The 25,163-nt window shown below is 42.3% G+C and overlaps 1 protein-coding gene across 4 annotated transcripts in view; it reads left to right on the forward strand.

Annotated features, from left to right (window-relative positions):
• hdac7a (histone deacetylase 7a) overlaps positions 1–25,163 on the forward strand; it is a 60,672-nt gene that overhangs the window by 17,522 nt on the left and 17,987 nt on the right. For 3 of the 4 annotated variants that reach the window (XM_070969077.1, XM_070969078.1, XM_070969079.1), the window contains exons 3-9: positions 21,459–21,649; positions 21,810–21,900; positions 22,564–22,684; positions 22,954–23,054; positions 23,529–23,651; positions 23,847–23,956; positions 24,718–24,819. In XM_070969077.1, coding sequence (XP_070825178.1) covers positions 21,459–21,649; positions 21,810–21,900; positions 22,564–22,684; positions 22,954–23,054; positions 23,529–23,651; positions 23,847–23,956; positions 24,718–24,819 — 839 coding nt within the window. Of the gene's footprint in view, positions 1–11,961; positions 12,027–21,458; positions 21,650–21,809; positions 21,901–22,563; positions 22,685–22,953; positions 23,055–23,528; positions 23,652–23,846; positions 23,957–24,717; positions 24,820–25,163 lie in introns of those variants that run through there. The other variant, XM_070969080.1, reaches the window with a different exon arrangement.

Consider the following 25,163-nt stretch of genomic DNA (forward strand, 5'->3'; position numbering starts at 1 on the left):
AAACCTGTAAAGTTTAGGTCACAGCCATCATTGCTGAAACATTCATGTGGAAAAATGCCGCCAGCTCTCTCAGGACTACATCTCGTCCTCTTTACACCATTTATTTTTACAGCGTGCGCACATTACACAGCTTGGGTGACAGCAGTTTTTCCAGTGCAGAATGATCTAAGCTGTTTGATTCTCAGAGAAGCGCAGTAAAGAACAGAACAGGTGCTGGCCTAGTTGGAAAAGCGCACTCGGCCCGCTGTCTTTTTCATGTGTGGGATTGCTGCGTGTCATGCAGAAGTGCAGTTTATTATGCGTCAGAAAGAAAATGTGTGAAAGTTAAATTTAACTTTGCTAAGATCCTCGATGTTTTCTTTAGTTAGCACTGTGAAAAATGTCCAGTTGTAGTTCTAATTGGTCTTGAAAGGACTGTAGAAATCTGAAGTACTGTCTACAGTTGTAGGATTTACTTCACTTTTTTTCAATTTCACTTCCATAATTGTGTCATTTCTGCACAGCAGTGGAGTAATTTGACACTCTGACTCAATTGAAAGAAACATCTGGAATTATCCAAATTTATTTCCTCCAAAATTTTTTCCAACAAATTTTCAATTGCAACTCTTTTTCATTTGTGGCGTAATTGCTGCACTTACATTGTGAATGTGGTCATGGTTAGACAATGAAAATGTCAACGCTGATTGCTCGTGTGATGCTGGACGCGAAGCTAGCTCTTATAGGCTTATCTCACTCCAGCTGAAGAAAAATTGATGACTGCAATGGGCAAGTTAATAATAACCACCAGTTTCCATCATGACAGCAGCAGTTGTGTGACTTTATGGCAAATTCCTCTTCATCCTGCTTCCTCTCACGATGTAAGGAACTTAAGAAAAAATCACCACAACTCAGCTCGGTCAGTGTTGACTCACGTGGGAAACGAGATCAAACTGTATTCAAGCCACTGCTCCACCCGTCAGAACCGGGTCACCCGGCTGTTTCTTTGTGTCCTGCCTTTTGCTTTAGATTAGCATTCTCCACTGTGAGGCATGCCAGTGTGATCACACTGAGTAGGATTACAATGCATGACTCTCTGAATGGAAGCTGGCTCTCGCTGTGCCAGGCTCCACTGACTGTATGCAAACCAAGGACCCGCTGTGTGTGTGTGTGCGTGTGTGTGTGTGTGTGCGTGTCTGTGGAAAAAACCTGGTGAGGTCATGGTCATGGCTGTAGGGTCTGGTTACATGTGTGTTGTCCACACAGGGCAACTGACACTGGCTCTCTCTCCTTTGTCTTCCTCTCTAATCTCCATCTCCTTACTCTCTCTCTCCCACACACACACACACACACACACACACACACACACACAAACACATTGCACATTAAGCCATTTTTACTGTTGAATGCCACGATGCCAGGCATTTCTTAAGTTGGAGGCTGGTTATCGTCTAAGGTGGCAGCACACTGCGCCAGATGTGCATAACACGTGAAACCACCATTTTAAAAGCATCTAGAGCTCAAACGGGGCTTTAAACTACACACGGCTGCTCTAATAGAGCTTCAGGCCACCAGGATTACTTCCCATTTACACTGCAGTGTGCTCTTTGTGGTTCTTCTGTTGTAACCTTCAAACTAATTTTGCACACTCACAAAAACAGAAATCAACAGGTAGAAACAGTGGCCGCCTGAAGCTGAGCGTTGGTATCTTTTGTATTAATCACCTGAAGGGCCCACATACAGGCCATACGCATGATGCAGACAAGTCACACACTCCTTAGGAATCAGTTAAGTGAGTAGATTCTCGTAACAGGCTGAGAAAGTTGCTTTTGTTTTCACTATGTGCTATTTGAATCAGCAGGTGTTACATGTTAAAGTCCAGCCACCGCCGTAATAGCTCCCAAATAAAAACAATATAATATGATAAAATTCTTGGAGTGAATTGCCTCACTGCAGGCAGTTTCCTCTCGTGCATAGAAAAAGAGGACTGCAGGACTTTTTACATGCACTGTGCACACATACAGTCCACTCTCTTTCTTCTTTCTATCTGTCATTTTGCTCTCTAAATGTTTCTTTCATTCTGTCCTCTCTGGTTCACTAAACAGAGTAGGGAGACACTTCAGGGCCAGATAACAATAGGCACGATTGTAATAGCTGCAGCGGAGATCTCGTATCCTCTTCCTGGTCCTGGTTTCCAGACTCTCGGGTCAGCTGATCTGCGCACGTTGCTTCTTTTTGCCACTGCCTTCTGCTGAATGGGAGAGTTGATGGAGGAAGAGTCAGTTATTTGATTAACATTTGGTCTGTAAGGTGTTCACATGTTCAGATGTTTTGTCCAACCAGCAGACCAAAAACCAAAGATATTCAGTTGAATGTCAGAAACGGATAAGAAAGCCAGCAAATGTTTGCTTTTTCAAAGCTAGAACCAGTGGCATTTTTCCTTAAAACAACACTGAAAAAATCAAACAACAGAAAATCTATTTTAAAAAATAGTTTCTGATTAATTTTATATCCATCATTTAATTGACTGAATGTTTAGAGTACATGTTTGTTTATATGTATTCAGACCTGTTTGTAACAAAAGAAAACAAAAAACATAGTAGAGTTGTATTTTCACATTTTGTTTTATTTTTTATTTTTAGGTTAATATACAATGTACATTCTCTAATATGTTATACATTTATACAAAAATGTATATGAGTATATGATGACAGTAGAGTACAATATATATATATACTATGTTTGTATATACTGTATGTTTATTGTGATGCATCAATACAGAAGTTAGACTGTGTGAATGAGCTCCTGTTAAGCTTTCCTGTGGTTTAATGTAATGTTTTTTGCCACTAATCCTCCTCACTTCTTTATACATTGGAGTAACCTGACCTCACTTTAACATTTAATCAACAGGTTTAGAGTTCATTGAGTACAGCGGTAATATATCACTAAACATACTGGAATGGTAATACTGCTGCAGCTACTGCACTATTTATTCAGCACTAATTTGTTCTCCATCTTGAATTTCCTGTGTGTCGCGTTTTTGTTCCAAAACAGTTTGAAGTCATTAAATCCCAGCAGCTGCTCCCCAAAATTGATTGCCTTATTTGCACTGATCAACAAGCATATTAACCCCTGCAGATATGTTATGGTCACTGCCAGCTATGGGGCCCATTAAAGCCGTGTGCAGACACAGTAGTCGTGGTAGTAATGGTAGTAATAGTAGACGGCAATGAAGGAGGTGGCTATTTTTGACCTGCTGAACAAATGGCTCGATTGTCCTGCCTCTAGGTGCGTGAAATCACTTGATATGTCAGGGGCAATGTTATATAATACCCTCCAAGGGGCCTCATAGCACTGTGTGTGTGTAAGTGTGTGTGTGCAGTTTTCTTCTTTTCATCAGTCTGAGCATATTTGGTGTAAATGGGGCAGACGGTCTGTGTGTAAGTGTGCTGTTGCCTGAGGTAACATTGTCTGTAATGTTTTATTAGTGTGTCAAATCAATTCATGTTGCGCTAACCTTTGAGCTAAAGGCTCCTTGCTGTGGTCAGCTGGGTAATTGGTCTGTTATTGGTCTCCAGCTGCAGTCTGTGTCCCCCTCTGGACGTCTCCCTTTCTCTTCTTTGTCTTCAATATACACAAGCACATACATGTAAACACACTTAATCCCATTGAAATTTACTCAAATCCATGGAATTATTTTTCAAAGGATTTTTTTCCTGTGGCATGTGGGAGGAAAAAAAACCCTTTTCACCTCAGTCCCACCCACTGCTGCAGACCAGAAAACCTTGGGACTGAATAGCATTTTTGAGCCTCTGGTGATTTGTGTTCTATCAAAAAGCTTGTATGTGTGTAATTCATACTGAGAGCATTAATAATGGGTATTTCTGCCCGTATTCAATCAAATCTTTTAAACTATACAAACTTTGAAGTGGTTAGCAGCTCATTAAGGCCTCTGACCATACCTTCCTCATGGAGTGATAAGAAAATCCTTTAGTGCTTTAATGAAACAATTATACAAAGAGTTTTTGAATGACACTTTGTTTCATGTGTGGCTCTGTCAGGAATGCTCAACATCAACACATGATGTGACAGTCTGACATGTGAAATCTGATAAAAGGTCCCACGCGTCAGTCTAGCCCTCATCCCAAGATTTCCAAACGAGACTCCTCGCTGTGTGTCGATACTGTCTGACCTGAAGTGCAGCAGAGAGTAATGGACAGCTCACATTCACTCCACATCACCGAGGTGACTGACACTGACCGAGGATCAGATAGCCTGTTGTTGTAACAGGATCTCCTTCCATCTGGATGGACTCCTGACTTTACATCTGACTGCGAGTGTGTGTGATGAATGGTCTCCAGTGCCGTTTGCAGTGGGGGAAGAGCAGAGAGTGGAGGTGAGAATGGTTGGGGAGTAGCTGTAGATGCTGTGCAGTAAACTGTGCAAATCACATGTGGACTCGGTGGAATACGTCCAATATAGTGAGGGGGAAGTGCACTACAAGCAGAATGATGTGCATGCAGTGATTTCTAACAGGCCTTCTTTATCAGATTCACTAATGTGAGTCTGCCTTCATGTTTGCCATCACTCATCAGTAATCTCACATGTTAAATCCTGTATTCACACAGCCAGAAGTTGCTATTAGACAATGAACTTATGTTATTTCAGTGCCTGGCATATTCTAACTAATGTCTGCCAAAATTCAAATGCTCTGAATAATTTGTGCTGTTTGTGGTCTGAGACTCGTTAGACACCAGTCAGCTGTGTTGTGCAGTCTGGGTTATTGTTACTGTATTTCTGCTGCTGCCTGCCATTTCTCCCTTGATCCCTTTGTGTTCAGAGCAAGTAACAATTAGTGTCATAATCAATAAATTTGTTCTTTCTTTTATAGATTAATAGTTTGTTCTTTTTAAAGTGGCATATTCACAGTGCTGGTTTTGCCCCAAAAGCCGAAAGATAGTGAGTTTACCATCATAGACAAAGACAAAGAAACCCAGCAAATATTCACATTTAAGAAGCTGGAACCAGGGAAGATTTGCCATTTTCTTGAAGAAAATGCAATTCCACTATCAAATAGCTGCTGCTTAATTTTCTGTTGATCGACTGATTGATTCATTTCAACACCAAACAAGAGCTGTCAGCTCTTTACCAACCTGTGGCTGAAAAAATGTTCAAAGGTGTCTTTTACAAATTCACGTGTAACAAATAGTGATCATTGTTTTTCCAGCAACTCACACATTTCTAAAAGCTGAAAATGTTCTGCCATGACTTAGTGTTTCCTTAGTAATCACATCTTCAGGTGTCTGTGTGCATGTGTCAGTGTCAACATATCTAGGTTTGTCCATGACTGTGCTTATGTATGGATTCTTTTTTTTTTTGGCCCTGTGTGTGTGCGTGCGTGCGTGTGTGCGTGCATGTTCATTCCTGACCAGAGTGCAGAGCATGTGCAGGAATGTTAATGTCTTCTTCCTTTGTTGTCCGTGCAGACAGCCGAGTGTGACTGTGCATATTCATGAAGCTGCCTTCCTGGAACACGTTAACTTTTACCAAGAAAAGAACGTAGATAAAAAACATAAGATGTAGAAATCGAAAGATAGGCGGTGGGAAGATGCATCAAAATAAGAACATGAATAGACGGGGACAGAAGTCCGAGTCCATAGTTGTTTTTCTGTGTTGCTGTCAGCCAGCTCCAGATCTTCTCTATAAAATATCCTCATGAGCAGGACGTTCAGCCCAGCAAAACATCTCAAAATGCTCAACAAATGAATATTTTTCTCGCCCATCCTTTAGATTTTACTCTTAATTTTCATACAAGACGTCTAAATTCTCACGGTATTTTCGTGCTGACGATCTTTGATGGGGGAAGTGAAGACCGTTGTCTTTACTCACAGGACTGACTCTGGCATTCATTAAATGCTCTTCTTTTCACATGTGAAAGCAGGCTATTGAAGTGACAGTGAATGAGGAGCCTGTCTTTAATACTCTGTCTTGAAAACAAAATCAAATGCACTTGTAACAGGAGTTAGTGTCTAGTTTTGCTGAGTCCAATCAAATCATCTCGTGCCTGCAGCATTGACTCAGACTTCAGCGGGACGAGCAGATATCTTGCGCTCATTCTTATCAGCAGAAGAGCCTTTGCTGCAGATGGTACTTCTTTTGTAGCTGCCTACCAATCTCTCCACCGCGACCAGGCTATCAGTGTATCAGTCACCACTGTGTTCATGACTCACTGTTTTCACCACTGATAACAAACAAGATCATTAAGTACATTTGAGAAAAAACCCTTCACAGCATTGCAGAGTGTTTGTGAGACAGGGTTTGATTCAAGATGTGAGACACTTGAGCATGAGTTGTGTTGCTTTAGTGTTTGTTAGCCTGATGCAGCATTGTGTTTCTAAGAAGTGTGAGTGTGACGTGTGAGTGCACTGTGGGTTGTGATGATAGAAGCCGACTGGTACTGTGTGTGTGTGTGTGTGTGTGTGTGTGTGTGTGTGTGTGTGTGTGTGTGTGTGTGTGTGTGTGTGTGTGTGTGTGTGTGTGTGTGTGTTTATGTGTGTGTGTGTGTGTGTGTGTGTGTGTTATTAAAGATAAAGGGGGAGATCCCTTTGAGTGAGCTGCTGTGTTGAATGGCTTTATCTGTGTTGGGAAATGTGGGGAATGTGTTTGATGTTAGAGAGAGCAGGAGTTTGTGTGTGTGTGTGTGTGTGTGTGTGTGTGTGTGAGACAGAAATGGAGAGAGAGAGCTTGGGCAGATGTGGAGAAATAAGAAAGTTTGAACATTCATCAAAATGATTAGATACTAAAGCAGCTTCCCTGTAGGCACCATGACCTCACTGCTGAAGTGTCCACAGGCAAAGCAGAGAATGCCTTCCATCCTCAGGACGTCTGTTTGTTACTGGTCATGACCTCTGACCTGCCTGTGGAGGACGGCACTAGCAAAAGAAAAAGAATTCACCCACAGGGTGCAATAAAGATGTGGCATAGATCAACAGCCGATGACTTAAAAGGAATTTGGTTTTCAGAGAAGTTTAGTGTCAAGTTGAAAGACTTTTTTTTCACTTCAGTGGTGAAGCTGTTCTGCCATGTAAAGAAACTCTTCCCCCTTACCTGTGCTATAATGCACAGTAAGAAAGATGATGCACAGCGAGTTAAGAACCAATAGATGACTTGTCAGTCAGCCATGGCAGCTATCACAACCCACGTCTTCAGTTTATTTCAAACCACATCACTTTTCTCTAGGCCAGAGGATTGTTCCAAGGAAAAATGTACCCGACAGTGCTGAATCACACCTCAGCACAATGAGGTTTATGTGTGAAGTTTGATGCAAGCTTCTGTTGTGTTGTGTTTAGCGGCACACAGCAGATAGCATGAAAACAGAGACGAGGATGTCAGTGAGATCCTGAGAGGGACTGTGAGCTTTGCCTCTGATGTCTGCAGCAGAAAGGATTCACTGTCATTTGTCAAACCGGACGGCACACCTGCCGTCCCCTCTCTGACAGACAGGCGTGTGTGTGGGGGTGGGTGGGTGTGTGTGGGTGGGTGGGTGTAATGAATGAATTGTTCTAAAGTTTCCAGCTTCAGGCGAATTGCAACACAAAGTTAAGCCAAAGATGACAAGGACTCATGGAATGTTTATGTAGTGTGTGTGTGTGTGTGTGTGTGTGTGTGTGTGTGTGTGTGTGTGTGTGTGTGTGTGTGTGTGTGTGTGTGTGTGTGTGTGTGTTATGTAAGTGTGTTTGTTATTGGCCTGCAGACCTAGTGGAATCCTTAGGCACCTGTTTAGCTGAGCACAACTGGATGTAATTGATTATTTAGGTTCCTCTTTCACGAGTTTGTACGACGTTCATTAATCTTTGAGAAGAAGCCGCCAGTTCTATGAAAGCAACATTGTTGTGATCCACTGAGTGTCAAACATTCATTTTGTCCAGATGTTTACCATGACCCTAAACTGCAAACTCCCCAAGAATGTCCTTTTTGTCATCTCACCAGTGATTAAATAAACAATTTGCATCTATTTTATTTCAATAGCTGCATTTTTCTTGTTCCTAACAAAGATGTCAACAACAAACTAAATGTTATTTTTGGCATGTTGACTGTTGCTCCAGAATCTTACATTAAGCAGTTGAACCAGGTAAAAAAAATAAAAAATCATTCCAGATGATGAAACGAGGCCAGCATGCTGACATTAGCATTGAGCTCAAAGCACCACTGTGACCAAGCGCATCCTCTCAAAGCCACTCGCGTGACTGCACACTGCTGTTTTTCAATGGCAGCTGTTGCTGTTCTTCTTCGGAAACTCTGAAAATCCAGCACACATAGCAGTGCTGCTGTTGCATGTTGTTTATTGTGGTTATAAAAAGTTACTCTTCAAGTAATCAATGTATTTAGCCCACTTTTACCTGAATGTAACACGTTAATGCTCACTGTATGGGGGGCTGTCAAAAGGCATGCTGAGAAAGGTCGGTAACAGCAGGCAAAGTATAAAGAAAGTGTGGAGAGCGCCTGATGAATGAATAACTTATATACTGAACATGACAGATGAGTGTGAGGAGTGTGGATCTTTGCTGTACATGATGAGAATATAAAACCTTCCCTCCTTCAAAGAAGGCTCCCAAGAAGGCCTGGAGCCAGAGGTCTACCAGAGACACGTGGATGATTTAGGTGCCTCTGGTGTCCTCATTTAACCCTCTATAGATGTGAGCACCAGCAAGATGTTCTTACTTAAGAGGGTCGTCCTCATCTGTCTATCCCTATAATGCACACGCGCACACACATGCGTGCGCACACACAAACACACACACAGCAGAGCAAAGGTCTGAAACTTGTCGACAGCTACACACACCAGCATTTACACTTGAACACTCAAGTATGCACCAACAGAGCAACACCATAAATATAGAAATAGTTTGGCGACAGTTATAGGCGCGCAGGCCTGCGTGCACGCAAACACACTCACACACACACACACACACACACACACACACACACACACACACACACACACACACACACACACACACACACACACACACACACACACACACACACACACAAACCACAGTCTGGCCAGCTGCTAGGGAAGACGAGGGGGTTTGAATGGGAGTGACAGCTGTGGATTCCTCAGGATGAAGGAGGGAGTATGAGAGATAGGAGATAGAAAGAGCAAGTGAGAGAGAGAGATTAGTTGGAGAAGGAATGAGTGTGGAGAAGGAATGAGTGTGTGTGTCAGTGAGAGCAAGAGGTGGAGAGAGAGCCAGAGCCTCAATGGCAAAGAAAGAGCGACATGGCGGAATGAAAGTAGGAGTAAACACTTATTGTTTATTTGCTAATGATAGATTTAATGATTCCTTTTCTCCTGAGCCAGATTTAGACACATTAGCTTGATTTTTTTTTTCATGTAATAAAGCAGATTGAAATAAATGTAACAAAGAACAGAACCTGAAACCTGAACTTTCAGTAGGTACAGATACCACAATTGTACTTTTCATCAGTTCGCTGACAGTATTTGTGTACAGAAGTCTTGGTTTCCTTTAACTAAAGAACTTAAACTTCTTATATTATGCATAGACTTAACAAATGTCTGATTTAAGACTTACTGACCAAGCATTCCATGCTACTTGGTACTGAAGTGTTTAGGGGGAAGAGGTTTGATGAGACAGAGAGCTCCCAGAGTAAAGAGCATGTGATCCTAACTGTCAGGACCAGACTATTCATAGAGATCCTGTGTTGCACAAGGCTGATTTAGCAACTGTAGATTTTTTGTAGTGAGTACACCCTCACCTCCTGCACCTTTTACTCTATTTGAGCAATAATCACTTCTTTGCTACACTGATCGTTAACCAACAGTGAGTCAGGCTGTATCAATAATATTCAAAATGAATGCTATAGATGAAACTATGGATGTCTTTTTGGCGTTTCCTGGGAAAATGCTTTGGTTTGCAGGAAGTTTTACAAATCCAGAACAACAGATCTTGGTTTTGAATAAATAGAGGAAGAACTGGATATTGTCTTGGGCTGAAACACCCACCATGGTGGAGCAGACAAAGACAACAAACAGCACCACCTACAGAAAGTCAAATGTCATCAAAGAGAACGTCGTGTGGTGTCACATTGCTGCAACCAGTTTGATCTGCAGGTGACCTCTGCAGAAACACCACACCACTGCACTTCCACAAAAGTAAGCATAATGTAGCATTGCAGAAGCACTAACAGTCAGCTGAAATGACCCGGGCTGGAAAGGTTTCTCTAACCAACCACAGACATACTGTGTGTCTGCAACTTGCTATGTATTTGGAAAAAAAAGCTTAGCTCAGCACAAAGCCTGGAAACACGGGCGAACAGCTAGCCTCTCTCTGTTGAAAGATAAAAAAGTGTCAAATACGGCACAAGTTCTGGTTTTATGGGGCGTTAAGTGACTATTTTTTGGCTGGGCGCAGTAACTTCCTGGGGTCTCCTGGTTGCTTGTCAACCTCATGATGACGGCAAGACTCCAGGAAGTCACCTTGCCCGGCCAAGAAGTAATCCAACTCGTTCTTAGACTCTGATCTTTGTATGGCTTAAGCAAATGAGATATAAGTCGTTTCCCTGTTTTCACTCTTTATGCTAAGCTAAGATAAACGTCTCCTGTCTGTATCTTCATGTTTAGTGTACAGACAGGAGAGTGGTATTGATCTAACTCTCAGCAAAAAGAAGCAAATAAGTGTATTTCCCAAAAATATCATGCTCTTCCTTAAATACTGTTTGTATACATAACTCATAGTACGATGCAAAAGAGTAATGTTCTTGGTTTCTCTACGTTACAAGTTGTTCTACTCACAACTCAACAGGCTCCTCCATGTTATGCAAAGTTATACGTAGTTATTCTTGGATCTAACTTACTGAAGCTGGACAAGATTCACTCAAGCTGATTCAGTTCCACAAACAATTGAAACAGATGAAAGACAATGTAACTGGATTGTCAATAGTTTACTTAGTAGTTTTCCATGTTCCAGTAATGGGTGTGTTTGTGAGTTATTGTGTGTTCAGTGGCAACATTAGTGTGTTGCCTTCAGGGCCACTGTTAGTCATTAATCTGAGTCGTTAATGGATGTCAAAGCCCTCAGCTTTTCACTAAAGCCATACATTGAGAGGAACGGGAACAGTGATTTGGGAGTGTATGTGAGAAAGGGGCGGCGGTGTCAGAGGAGCCATGGTTGTTTTGGTTTTACTGTTTGATGTGTTCCAGTGGGACACAACTCCCGAAGGCTCAAAGGCACTGCGGCAGCAGCGTCACAACAACAGCGGGGGGGCGGGGGAGGAAATGGGAGTCTAAACTCAGCTCTTAAACAGGAAGCCACCCTGGTTCTCTCATTGTTGTGTTTTTATAGACTCAACTTCCTGTCGGCCCGACCGCCCCCGTTACCACGGTTACAATCCCTGTTGTTTATGGGATGGATTGTTAAGATCCTGCAGTGGCAAGAGCTGATGGTCATCAGTGGCCAAAGTGTGACAATTAGAGCATTTGTAGTGGAAGAGAAGCTGAAGTGTTCTTGTTGTTCAACAGGGTCCATAAAGCGTGAAGGCTTGAAGTGCTTCCTGTGGTGTTAGTAGAGATCTTGATGCTTCACCCTTCACTCACTTTTTGCTAACATTTTTCTTGGTCTGCACGTTCAGAGTTTCAGGCTGATTTTTAGGTCTCTTAACTTTGCATTCAATCTGTCTTCAATTTAGTTCCAGGCAGCATTTAAAAGGAGTTTAAAAACTGATTAAAAAGCCTTTTCTGTCTGGAGTCTGTGGATACCCTGAAAATTACCCTTTGCTTCCAGGCAAGGTGCTTCTGCTGTGTGAATGAAATGATGAAATCAACAGTTTGGCGTCAAAAAATAGAGACCGAGTAAGGGAGGGAGGAGAAGAAAGAGAAGGAGTTAAAGAAAAGAGGATGTGGCCGACAGTAAAAGATGACTGGAGGGGAGTGGAGCTCTCTGTCTAATTATAGATCCTGCTGTGAGCTGGCTGAGGCAGAAGTGCTACTGGGGTTTTCACATAGCCGGATATTTACGAGAGAAACACGGGTATGTGCCTTTGACTTTATCATTTACTCCATGTGTCTGCATGTACTGTGTGTGTGCACTTTGTTGTTTATATCTGGTGAATCGGAGGTGAAACCTGTTGTGTCAAACTCCTTGGAGCGTACTGTGTGCTATAAGCCTGCTGTGGTGTGTGTTTGTGAGTGTGACAAACTCTGATGATCGAGCCTCAGCAGCCGAGCTCGCAGCTGCCAGAGAGAGAGAGAGAGAAGGCAGAGAGGAATAGAGAGTGAAAGAGGGAGATCTTTCTGGTGTGAAGTAATTCTCCTCTGCATCTCACACGTTGTCTGATACTCGTCTTGTGCTGCTATTGCTGCTACACTTGCTTTAACAGCAGGAACATCATGCAAGAGATGTTTGGCTTCTGCTTGTGTACGTGTGTGTGTGTGTGTGTGTGTGTGTGTGTGTGTGTGTGTGTGTGTGTGTGTGTGTGTGTGTGTGTGTGTGTGTGTGTGTGTGTGTGTGTGTGTGTGTGTGTGTGTGTGTGTGTGTGTGTGTGTGTGTGTGTGTGTGTGACAGGGAGAGAGAAAGAGCTTGCTGACCTAACAGACAGCAGTCCTGGATGTTTATGGAAACTCAGTGAGGACTTAGGAAACTGGACCCATGCTGCATTATACATCAACCTTCCTCTGTTACTGTCACCCCTCCCACACACACACGCACACACACACACACACACACACACACACACACACACACACACACACACACAAACTTGCAGTCCTTTCTGTCTCTCATGCCTGCGTGCACACTCACAAATGCACACACTCAACGTATCCAGTCGATTACTTGAAATGCACCTTTAATGTGAAGAAGAACGTCCACTGCGCTCTGCCTGTGTGTTGTTGCACAGTTATTGCTGCTCTCTTAGGTTCGTGTCCCACAGGTTGGTTCCTATGGGAAAGAAGCTGTCCAAACTAAAATGTTCGTATGGTGGATGTCATTCCTAGATAGATGTTTTAAGAATGGACAACTCAATTTTAGAAATGTTGTATTAAATCAAAGGAAGACCACTGACAAATCATGTTTTTAGACTTGACTTAAACTGCCCAAACAAATGTATTTGAGGTATTCAAGGCAGTATTTGAGTCAACAATATAGAGGAAGGTTAAAAATGCACTTTCAGCACAAAGTTCAGCATTTGCTTTTCTAAATCAGGAAGTGAGGAATAGATCTTGACAATATAAAACTCCACGATTTGGGACCAGTCACTTCTATTAGCGGCCTGTTCTCTTCAATGCAAATTTTATGCCAGTCGGGTAATAATTAGCTGTGAATCAATCGATTATACAATCAACAGAACATTAATCATCAACAAGCTTGATAATGATGATAAATTGTGATTTATTGAGCAGAAATTCCAAACATTTGCTCCATTGCTGGTTAAAATGGGGAAATTGTGATGAGTATTTTAGCTTCTGACATTGTCTTGATCAAAAAATAATCAACAAATACATAACAAATAATAATTAGTTGCAGCCTCTGTAATAGTAGTCTAAGACATGTTGCACTGGAATTTTTATATCGTATATATATAATATAAGACTTCAATATCAGTACTCTGGTTTGCCAGATAAATATTAACTTCTTGCTCAAACCATTTTCTGTGCATATTAAAAAGTGACTCCAAGAGCTGCCCTTTCAAATCCATCCTGCTGCTGTGTGTTAATTTTGTTTTTGCACATTATCAGCCATCTCCACTTGATGAAGAAAAGCCAGACTTCAACCTGCAGCTTTGCCCCTGCGTTTGTTTGCTTTAGATGAAATGGAAACTGTTTTCTTTGGCAAAGAGCTGAAAGACATGCTGTAAACTTGGATCAGTAATTCTCTGGAACGAATACTCCTGCATGCTCACATAAACACATGCATAGCGTGTTCCAAGTATGTGCCATCATAGCAGGAAACACATGACATGTGCATCATGTGTTTTATTGCAGGGGCATGAAGAAAACATAAGAAGTGACAGCTTGCTGTTGCAGGTTATACCATGCCAAGAACCAACACATGCACACACACGTAGACATTATAATAACACAGATGCATGCCAGTCCAGGCTTGAGGAGAACAGGATGAAGGGAGTCATAGAGTCCAGAGGAGGACGCTTGACTTTCCCAGCAGTGTCAGGTTGTCCTGTCAGTCCTTCTGCTCTGACCTTTACTCTCTGTCTCCCACTCCATATTCCCTTTATCTCTATTCACGTTCTTTTCATCACCTGCCCTTCTTCTCTGACTCTTTTCCTCTTTCTCAAACATCTAACAACCCTGTGTGTGAGTCCCCCTCCCCATGCTAACAGCCTCACAGATACCCTGAGGTAATGACATCATTATCGACTGACAGTGGCTGTTGCATCTGAAAGCTGTAGTGTGATTTAGCCACAGTCATGCACACAGTTCAGTCAAAACAGAAGAATGTGCTGCAGCCATACGTGGATGGAGTGGTTGTTGACTTTGTGCAGCAGTGCAGTATCACTAGTGGCACTGTGCTGGCTGTCAGCTCTGCCTCGGTGTGCAGAGGGTGACTAGACTTATCTGCAGCTTGTCAAAGATTGCTGACCAACTGGCCTTTCTTGTCTCTTGACTTCTCTGCTCCAATTTAGTCCTGTCTGTCTGTTTTTTTCCGTTTGTTTTCTTTTCATCTTTCTGCGTCTCTCTTTTTATTGCCCCCATTCTCTAACACCATGTGGCTGTTTCTCTCCTTATCTTTTCACTCTGTCAACATCTATCTACTCATGAGAGGGGAATGAAGGGACAAAGAGATAGATGAGAGAGAGAGAGAGAGAGAGAGAGAGAGAGAGAGAGACAGAGAGAGACAGAGAGAGACAGAGAGAGAGAGAGAGAGAGAGAGAGAGACCTTTGTATATCCCTGTCTTACCTGTAGAACCAGTCCTGACTAAGCAGAACACAAGTTCAGAATGAAAGAATAGAAAGGGGAGGAATCAGCAGGGAGGGATTACCTAAATGCCAGGCCATGGGATAGACTCTCTCTGTATCTCTCTGTCAGTCACACACATGTGCTCACACACACGTACATGCACAAAGTATTTCATGCCGTCTGCTATGCAGTGCATGAGCCTTATCTTCCCGATCTTAAAATAAATGACACAATCCCAACAGTCTCCATCCAGACAAGCCATATCATACTGTGTCGTTGGTGATTTCCATAATGACACGCTGACATTCCCACACACACACACACACACACACACACACACACACACACACACACACAGTACATTTATCAGTTCAGTTTCACTGAGTATCGTTTTAAGAGGAACTCACTGTACTGCAAACAGTTGACTCTGTGTCATTAAATGCAACTACGAAAACATTGTGTTGTCAGATACGTCTGTAATCCTCAAGACTTCAGTCCTGGTTGATTTGGCAACACCTGCGGTTGCTGCTGGTAACAACAATTGCGTTTTAATAACACAAGCCCATCCAAAATTACACACCCTGATCAGCTATTCCACCCCAGATACAACAGAGGACCAACAACTCTCGTACAGTCTCTCCGGTCAGCTGTGGGCATCGCTTTGTTTCAGTGAAGAAAACTATCAACACTACCTTCCAATAGCTGTAATACTGAACTCAGGATCATGTCATCTTCTGCGTTATGCATCGCATTGTGTGTGCGTGCATTCTTTCATGTTAATCTCTTGTTCATGGCTAATTTGTCAGACTCCATCAATAACAATGAAATCTGTATAGAGACACACTTACAGAATGCAAAACATCGATTGGCTGTTAAAGAGCCTGATAAAACGCAATTGTTTAAAAAGATTAAAGGAGAATAACTTTAAGGGCATAGTTAGTGTGAAACAAAACAAAGAAATATGACCAGGACTGAGCAGCTCATCTGTGTGTCTTTTTAATCATTTTACTTTTCTAAGTCAAAGTAGTTCAAACAAGTAGTTCCTTAGGCGCCCTGACACACCTTGACCTGAACTACATAACCGTTTTAAAACCCAGTTGATGAAAATCCCTAAGTGATGGCTGCTGCAGTTGAGGAAACATTTGGAACTTCTCTGGAGCGATTCATAGTGTTTGGAGTGCAGTGAAGTCCTGCTCCTTGTGAACTGGAGCAGGAGGAAAATGACACCGCTGTAAATCCTCGTCACGTCAGCACTCGCACAGTGTAAGCACTGCATTTGTGTTTCCAATTATTTGACTGTCCTGACAATTTTAGGCTTTTTCAAGGCAAGTGCATCATATTACCTCATGCTCTCACATGGACCTGCTTAGATGTATGTGTCTTCATGTGTGTTCATGCTTTGCGTGTTATTCTAGTGCATGCCTTCCCAGCTCTATTTGCACAGAAATACTGCTATTTAGATAAAATCAACACAGAATCACAGCCACAGCGTCAAAATGTGTTATTCTTCTCGGAGTTCGACACACAGATGTAATGAACTGCAACATAATATCATTCTTTAACAGAACTAAAAACATTAGAACCTCATATTATCTGGAGAGAAAGATTAAATGGGTTTAAATGTGGTCGCAGAGGTCCAAACCACTACACGGTTTCTAGGCTCAAGAGTCGTGTTGGCTACATGGGAACTGTGTTATTATCAGTTATTTTACAATTCTGAAAGACATCATGTATCCACTCATTGGCTAGCCGGGCGGCTAAGTGCTCAAAGAGATTACTCCTCAACTGAAGGACTCCGTTTCATGCGACAGCACACAATAAATGCAACAAAGACGTGACCTAAACCTGCCTTTGATGAAGTCCATTTTAAAAAGACAATGACAAACTGGGAACATTGTGTGATAAGCAGTTAAATGTTGATTGCACAATATAAAGGATATAGAGTAATGAGACTATCATCGTTGAGAGCCTCGCTTTCACTGTACATGTCTGGCCTCCACCAGATATGAAGGCTGGCTGGTGAGCCAGTCCTCCTGGCACCATTTTTATCTACCTTAATGTCTCCATTATAGATTGATTGAATGAAAGAACTCAAACTTTTTCTCCTAATGTTTTCGTCTATTCCCCCCTCCACCCCGACACCAAGCCCTGCTGTAGTTACTTGTTTGTGTGAAGCAATGCTCAAACTATGTTATTACTCCATATAAAATTATGACAGTTTCACTTTACCTCTTCAGCAAACATGCTTCTTTCTCCTCTCGTATTTCTAAACTGGTGTTGATGGTTTCTTCATGGAAATTTGGAAACAAATGCAGTGTGTCCTGTGTTTTTGGTAGTTGCTGGGCTCGGAGGAAAATGAAAGCAATCAGCTTGTCTTTGCGACAGCTGCGCCAACAGTAATACTGCTTGGAAATGCCGGGGAGGTTGAAAAGTTGTCTGTTTCCACTTTAACTATTAAAACTAAATCAAATATCACTACAGCAAACCACTGTAAACTCAATCATGATGATGAGTGCTGTACGCTGATGATAAATAACGGCTTCAGATATCCTTAAAATAGACTTAGAAAAGTAGAGGGAAATATTCATTACAGCATGGAAGTTTTCCATCATGCCTTGTCTTTTCCAGTGTTGAGTCAATAACTGACCCTTTCACCCCGGTTTGCATGCTTTACATACTTAGTAATACGTAACACACTCTCCAGAGGTGTGACCCATGAGCTAAACAGGGAAATGTCTCTAACAATGTGATCGCTGTGCAGACAGACAGACAGACAGACAGACAGACAGACAGACAGACAGACAGACAGAGAGTTCAAAGTCAATGAGATTTCTACATGGTTATCCAGTGAAAATCAACCAATTCTCAGACTGATCATATCAAGCCAACAGCGTAGTTTATCATGTGTTTTGTGCTGCCAAGTGATTTGATACCTATGTCATTTTTTTATCAACACAAGTGAGTTTTGCAACATTTTGCAATACTGAGGATTTTTTGACTGATATTTGCTCAGTGATAATGGTCTGAATAACTCAGTGAAGAAGTGGTTATGCTGTCTTCGTTCTCAGCCAACTCTTTCTGTCTTTGGCATTTTTCAGAATCCCTTTGCTTTTTCTAACGCTTTCATTTATTTCTTTTCATTGTACCAACAACTGGAAACTGGAGGTGACATCACTCACTCTAACTGGGGAAGACTTGTCCAATTTGGGACATTAGGATATTGCCTGTCCCCAAGCGGAAAGCATCTCATTTTCACTTCTTAAGGTCAGGCTTAGGTTAAGGTTAAGGTTAGGGTTAGACAAGTGGTGGTTATGGTGAGGGTCAGTCAACGTGTTCAAGTCTGTGTATGAATCTTTGTGTGTGTGTGTGTGTGTGTGTGTGTGTGTGTGTGTGTGTGTGTGTGTGTGTGTGTGTGCGGTTTCCCTGTAGAAACAAAAAACCCTGTGTAGGTAAATGTTGGACCACTGTGTGTTTTGCTATTTATAACCCATGGGAGGCAGGGAAAGAGAGACACTGGTGTTTGCGACTGTGTGTGTGTGTGTGTGTGTGTGTGTGTGTGTGTGTGTGTGTACTGTGTACTGTAGCAGCCTTTGTTTCCTTGTATAAGCATGTTCTCCTCTCCTTTTCTTCAGAATAATAGCCTTGTTATTCCTTACTGTCATTACAGAGAATGTGTGTACATAGCTATGTGTGTGTGTGTGTGTGTGTGTGTGTGTGTGTGTGTGTGTGTGTGTGTGTGTGTTTGTCAAGGGATTTCTGTTATTCCAGCAACGGTCGGCATTCAGACTGTCTCCCTGCATTTGTACCTCCTAATATGGAGGAGGAGTACTGACACTGCTCACACAAACACACACACCGCTCTCACATTAACCCAAAGCATGATGCTAATGAAACCAGGGTAACTCAAGCTTACTGTGGGTGTGTGTATGTGTGTGTGTTTGTGTATGTGTGTGTTAGTGTGAGAAACAACAGCAGTGATGCATCCGTATTTTGTTTCTTTTCTTTTCTTTTCTTTTCTTTTCTTTTCTTTTCTTTTCTTTTCTTTTCTTTTCTTTTCTTTTCTTTTCTTTTCTTTTCCCCTTGACCATTTTCCAGTGCTGCTGCTGGCACCCGGCCAAACCTCTCTATGAGTGACATTTACTTCACACACTGCAGCCTGACATGTGAGCACCAGGCACAGCAGCACGGAGATGATGTCACACCAAGTTATTTCAAGGCTTTCTTTGTGTGTGTGTGTGTGTGTGTGTGTGTGTGTGTGTGTGTGTGTGTGTGTGTGTGTGTGTGTGTGTGTGTGTGTGTGTGTGTTTAAAGTTTTGGTTTAAGCGTCAAGGCAGGTTTGTGCAATAGGTGTTTGCTCAAGCCCATCTTGTGTGTGCAGCTGTGTATGAGTGTGCCACACGCAGATGTGTGTATGTGTTCTGAAAGGTTTGTGTTTGTGTGTGTGTGTGTGTGTGTGTGTGTGTGTGTGTGTGTTTGGTGGGGGGGTTGTATTTATGTGTATGAATAAATGTATATACAGTACATCTACAGCTGAGTGTGCGTCACTTGCTCTCGTATTATCCACAACTGTGTTCATGTCAGTGTATGGTAGGACACATTTGAACGCCTTTAAGTGTTTACATCTGTGTTTCTGTACTAGTGTGTGAGCAGAGTGCATTCTTTTGGTGTGCATATGCAAGTGCATCTGTGAGTGAGTGTGTGTGTGCAAATATGTGCGTGTTTGTGTCTCATAGACAGAAACCACCCCCCAGCCTTTTCCCAAGCTGTTCCCTTCCTGGATCCTGTTTTTAGCGCCGGATGAGGCAATCTTTCCCATTGACTCAGCCATGCAATGCAAATAACCCCAACAGCATGCAAAGAGCATGGAAATTCGTGTGTGTGTGTGTGTGTGTGTGTGCGTGCGTGCGTGCGTGCGTGCGTGCGTGCGTGCGTGTGCTTGTGCGTGAAGAGACAGACAGGCACAGATAGACAGTCGGAGAGAGTGAGCGATGTGTTGTGAGTTTATGTGTAACACTCAAAGAAAACAAAAAGATGGAAGACTTTTTGCTTGGTCTCTGCGTGTGTGTTTCTGGAGTTTAGATATTACCTAAGGGAGACACAGTTGATTAATATGCACTAAGAGTTGTATTATTTCCTTCCAGTGTGTGCATATTAAACTGACCCACTCACATTTTTTATCTCTTTTTTTGTACAAGAAAAACCTTTGTTCACCTTTTGATCAGCAGTTTTGAAGCATTTCCTCTGGAGCAACACGGGACATCTGTTCGGGTTGTCACTGGAGAGCTGATGTAACTCATCACTTTCGCCCAACCAAACTTTCTCTGTTAGGATACAAAACTTCTCATCACACATGCTTTTTCAACTGTGTGATAAACCACTTAATAAACTGCAAAAGGCAATTGTAACAGTTCAATCTAGTGGCATAATGTAGGGTCTGATATTGTGAGGGCTTCAGATGTAATGCACACAGCATATATTTTGGAGGCCTACATGAAAATAGGAGATACAGAAATTACCCATGGCTATTCACAATGATTCATTTCTGCCTTCTTTTAACCATAGAACTGGACTAATGTGTCAGTTTAAAGTGTGGTTGACTTGTAATCAGCAAACACTATGGCTTGTCATCGTTCTGCCTGAAAGCCCCACAATGATACTGTGGTTTTCTGTTCACATTCTGAGCCTAATCCATATCGACAACTGCACTGCTTGAGAAAACTTTCAACATTTGATAACTTCAACAAAGCTTAAAGACTTTGTTAGTCTTTAAACTACAACTACACCTCCCATGAGGCTTTGCCTGGGCACCAGTGGCTCACATTTGACAGTACATTCAGTACAGTTGTAGATAATCATTCATCTCATCTTTTAGCTGCCAAAATGAAATAGAATGAAATAAAATAATGAAAGATTTTACATTTTCTATCAGAGACTGGCTCAGAAAGGAGTAGCTAATAGCTAGCAGTGGATGACAGCCTGGTTTCATATTTCCATGCAGTAATAGTTTTCTGAATGTAATAATTTGTCAATGTTACAGTAGTTACTGCAAGCTAAAAAAGTAAGAGTTCGTTCACCTCAACTGACTCCAAGGCTACAATTGAGGGTTATTATAATGTAGATTAAAGAGAGTTTACACAGTAAACTGTCTCGTCCTGAGTGCAGTTTGCTGTGTCACAGTATGTGACCATGTGAGACAGTTCATTTATTTGACGTTGAATGTTTCTGAATTGATGTGCAGCATTAACGCAGCAGTATTTCTAGTTAGCCCTGTTTGTCCGGCCTGTTTATATCATGTCTGTTCTCCCAAAATATTTGAAGAAGTTTTTGCTGCGAGTTTTGCAACAGCAAACTATCTGTTATGTCTGTAAACCATAATTCTGGTCACATGTTTTCTCCAAACACTGGTTCATTTAGCCTCTGTTTACATGGGCTCATTGTTGTTCAGGTAGGGTTTCCCCTCAGAGTATTGTGTAAATCAACTGCTCTTAGTGGGGATGAAGCACATTGACGCCTCTCTCCCCCCCCCCCCCCCCCCTCTTTTCCCAGATTCCTCTGTGGCAGTGCCGGTGTCGTGCGTGGCCCTGTTTCCCATGGACCTCAGGGTGGGAGAGCGGGGGATGCGCCCTGGTTCGGACACGGCGCTCCTCACCCCGCTGCACCCGCCTTTACTCCTCACCCCGTTCTCCCCTCAGCCCCGCACCTCCTTCTCCCAACAGCAACTGCACCAACACATCCGGGTAAAGGATATCAAACATAGAGAAAGGCTAATCTTCTTTATGGGAGGTTAAATATAATATTTAACTTAGACTTAGGCTAGCTTGTTGAAATGATGAAATTTTTTGTGACTGTTTGCTTTATACATGTTGCTGTAATATTGATGTGTGGGGGGGGTTTAAGTTCAACATGGAGCAGCGGAGGCGAGAGCAGGAGCACCATGAGAAACAACAGGAGCTGCAGCAGCTAAAACATAAAGACAAGAGTCAACAGAGTGAGTGCCGTCACACTCACACATTAAACTTCAACTACACTGACACGTTACTACAAGTTTCCGTTTACATTTGACGCTCATCAATTTTGTCTCACTGGGCTTTATATAAAGCTGTTTCGACATCTTTAAAAACAGCTAATGGCGGCCAGAGGAAAGGCTTTGTGAGAGATCTTATTCATCGTTATTGAACAGTGTCACTCAAGCTCCCTTCGAAGCCGTTTGCTTTGAAATGAGAGCTAAATATAACCTGACAAGCAGAGCTGCAAGAGTGGAGTTAAATATAGCTTCGGGTCTGGTCACATGAAGTCACAGGGTCAATATTGACTTGAACACTAGTAACACCTGTCACCTCTGTGTGCACGCATTGTCTGACACACACACACACACACACACACACACACACACACACACACACACACACACACAGACACAGCAGTCAACATACGTTCATACTCTGGACCATGCATGCATAAATGGTCTATATGTATTTGCCAAAACTCCCCACAGTGTTGTTCCGATGGACTTCGTCATAGACTTGATTATCACCACATGGGTTGAATGAACACACTCTGCTTTTGGCCTTCCTTGCTCCTCCTCTTATGATGAAGCGTTTGGTCAGTCCTTTTCTGTTTTTGATTGGTCGTTCGTGTTGTTGATTGACAGGTGCGGTGGCCAGTTCCCTGGTGAAACAGAAACTCCAGGAGGTGATTCTTAAGAAGCAGAAACAGGCGGCGCTGGAAAGAACAAACTCCAACACTCTGACCGCACCTCCTGTAGCTTACAGGTGACACAAAGTACACACACACACACACACACACACACACACACACACACACACACACACACACACACACATACACACAAAGCAAGAAAGCAAAGTATCAAAACACTAAATATCCATCATGATGCATATTTACTATACTAAACGCCTACATTTACTTCACAATTCATAGTAATTTGTTACATATCCCTTTGGTTCCCTACCATATGTGGTGTGACTATTTACCCTTATGGTTTTGTGTCTACTTGTATTTTTGTGCTGTGTTTTCCCAGAAAACTGGGCCCAGACCCGAGTTTATCCTCCCATCCTCTGGTCTCATCTCCCTCACAGCCTTCGTCTGAGTGTTCAGAAGGGACGCCGCTCCGCAGAGCAGGTGAAACACCTGGTCCACTGTCACACTTTGACTGGCAGGGCCTGAGGCAGCATCATCTGAATGCTCAGGATGCTTATGATGAAATCCTCAATTCAAGATCAAGTGACAAATGAAATGGTGTGAAAGATTCATTCAAATGACAAATAGGAATCTTTCAACACTGACTTCTTTCTCCACAGTGCAGAGCAGCTGTTTGACTGTTTAGCTCTTTGTCCCACTCACTGCTTCAGGCTACAGCGATCGTGCTTTGATGAATCACACCGAATAAACTGATACCTTTTGCTTTCATAATCACAGCCAGTCATGTATTTTGCCCACTTTAACTCTGATTTAGCGTGGTTGATTCGTCAGATTTTGTTAACTGGAAATAGGTTGAATCATTGTTCTGGTATTTACAGTCAGCAAAGGAGTGTAGTAAACTGTTTGCACATAATCACATTAAGTAACATTTCCCATGTTGCTTTAATTTGTCAGCGTCTGAGCCCAATCTGAAGGTGAAGCACAAGCTGAAGAAACACCTAAACACCCGCAAGAGCCCACTCACCCGCAAAGAGAGCGCCCCACCTACTGTCAAACACAGAGTACCTGACACACTGGGTAACCACACACACACACACACACACACACACACACATGCAAAAGTGAATAACAGTGTATTGTTGTTTAATGTGCCATGATTTCAGTGAGTCAAACAGTGTTTTTAGTCTTTCTTACTATGATGAACGGGATTGATTTGACTGAAATAATCTAGCTCAATAATATTCAGCTCACACTCCACCTGTCTCTCACCAGACTCGTCCCCCAGCAGCAGCAGCACTCCAGTCTCTGGCTGCAGTTCTCCCAACGACAGTCTGCCCAATGAGAATGGGCTACTGCCATCTGCAGGTGGCCTCTCGCATGAGGTTAGCGAAGACAAACACACACACTCTCACAGACACACACATTATGAGTCCTTTCAGAGTATGAATTAAGTAAAATGAACAAAAACATCAGTTGACTGAACAATCTCAGCTCAAGATGAAGTGAAACTAAGCGAAGTTTTTACACTAAATCAGTGACTGTGATGAATTTGAATAGAAAAAGAGAAATGTGTAGAAGACTAAAGATACAAGCTAATGTTTCCTTAGCAGTCGCTCAGACAGGCTCTTTTGTGGCAGAGATGGAAGAACTTAAGCATCTTTTTCAACGAGGAAGCACAAGTTGTTGTTTCATGTGCATGAGCTGTGTCAACATGCTGAGTAATGACATGTTTAAAGCAACGACACAAGAGTATGGGAGCACTTAGTGTCTGTCAGCTGTTTATAAATAATTAATTTAATCATAGAAAGTCCGGCTCTGTCACACCTGCTGTGGATGTCTGCTTGGGTTCAATTAGGCTACATTGGTTTAGATAACTGCAGATTTACATTTGGCAAACACCAACATTTGGTCACAGCAGCAGAAAATACTAACAGTCCATAACAAAGACAAACTGTGTGTCAATAGCAGAGCAGAGATGCATTATGGGATACATCACCAACACTGTAATTCCTTTATCTCTCATAAAAATTGCAGTTTTAATGATTTCAGGTTAGAAGAGTGTGTTTTTATGAACACGATTCAATTCAGATGGCAATGTAAATGTTTTTGAACAGTAATTATGTTTACTGTTTGCCATTTTCAGGCCCAGAAGCTGCTTCTCAGAGATGGCACTCTAGCTAACTTCACCATCCAGAGTCCCTCCACTCTGCCCACCATCACACTGGGACTACCCGCCAACGCCAGGGTAAACACTGAGCCACCACAGCTGCCTATCACAACAACTCATCTGTTCTTGAATCATGTATTTCCAGAAAACAAGTGAAATAGGTGTTCAGCTTTTCAACAAGGGTTTGTGGTCAAATGAAGCAGATCGCTGCTTTAGTCTGCTGAAAATGTCATTAAAGCCATTTTTGAAATGCCCTTCAGTTTTAAAGGAGTCTCATTCTATTCACTAATGCTTTGAGCTTTTACAGACACAGTGCCAGACTGAATAATGATTGCAGTCTGTCTAGTGTAAAAGTTAACTTGCAAAGCTCACATAACATCCCATGACCTGAAAATCTCAATGAAATGAGTGAATGAATGAAA

The sequence above is a fragment of the Chaetodon trifascialis genome, chromosome 8, assembly GCF_039877785.1.
Source record: "Chaetodon trifascialis isolate fChaTrf1 chromosome 8, fChaTrf1.hap1, whole genome shotgun sequence".
In the NCBI taxonomy this organism is placed as follows: Eukaryota; Metazoa; Chordata; class Actinopteri; order Chaetodontiformes; family Chaetodontidae; genus Chaetodon; species Chaetodon trifascialis.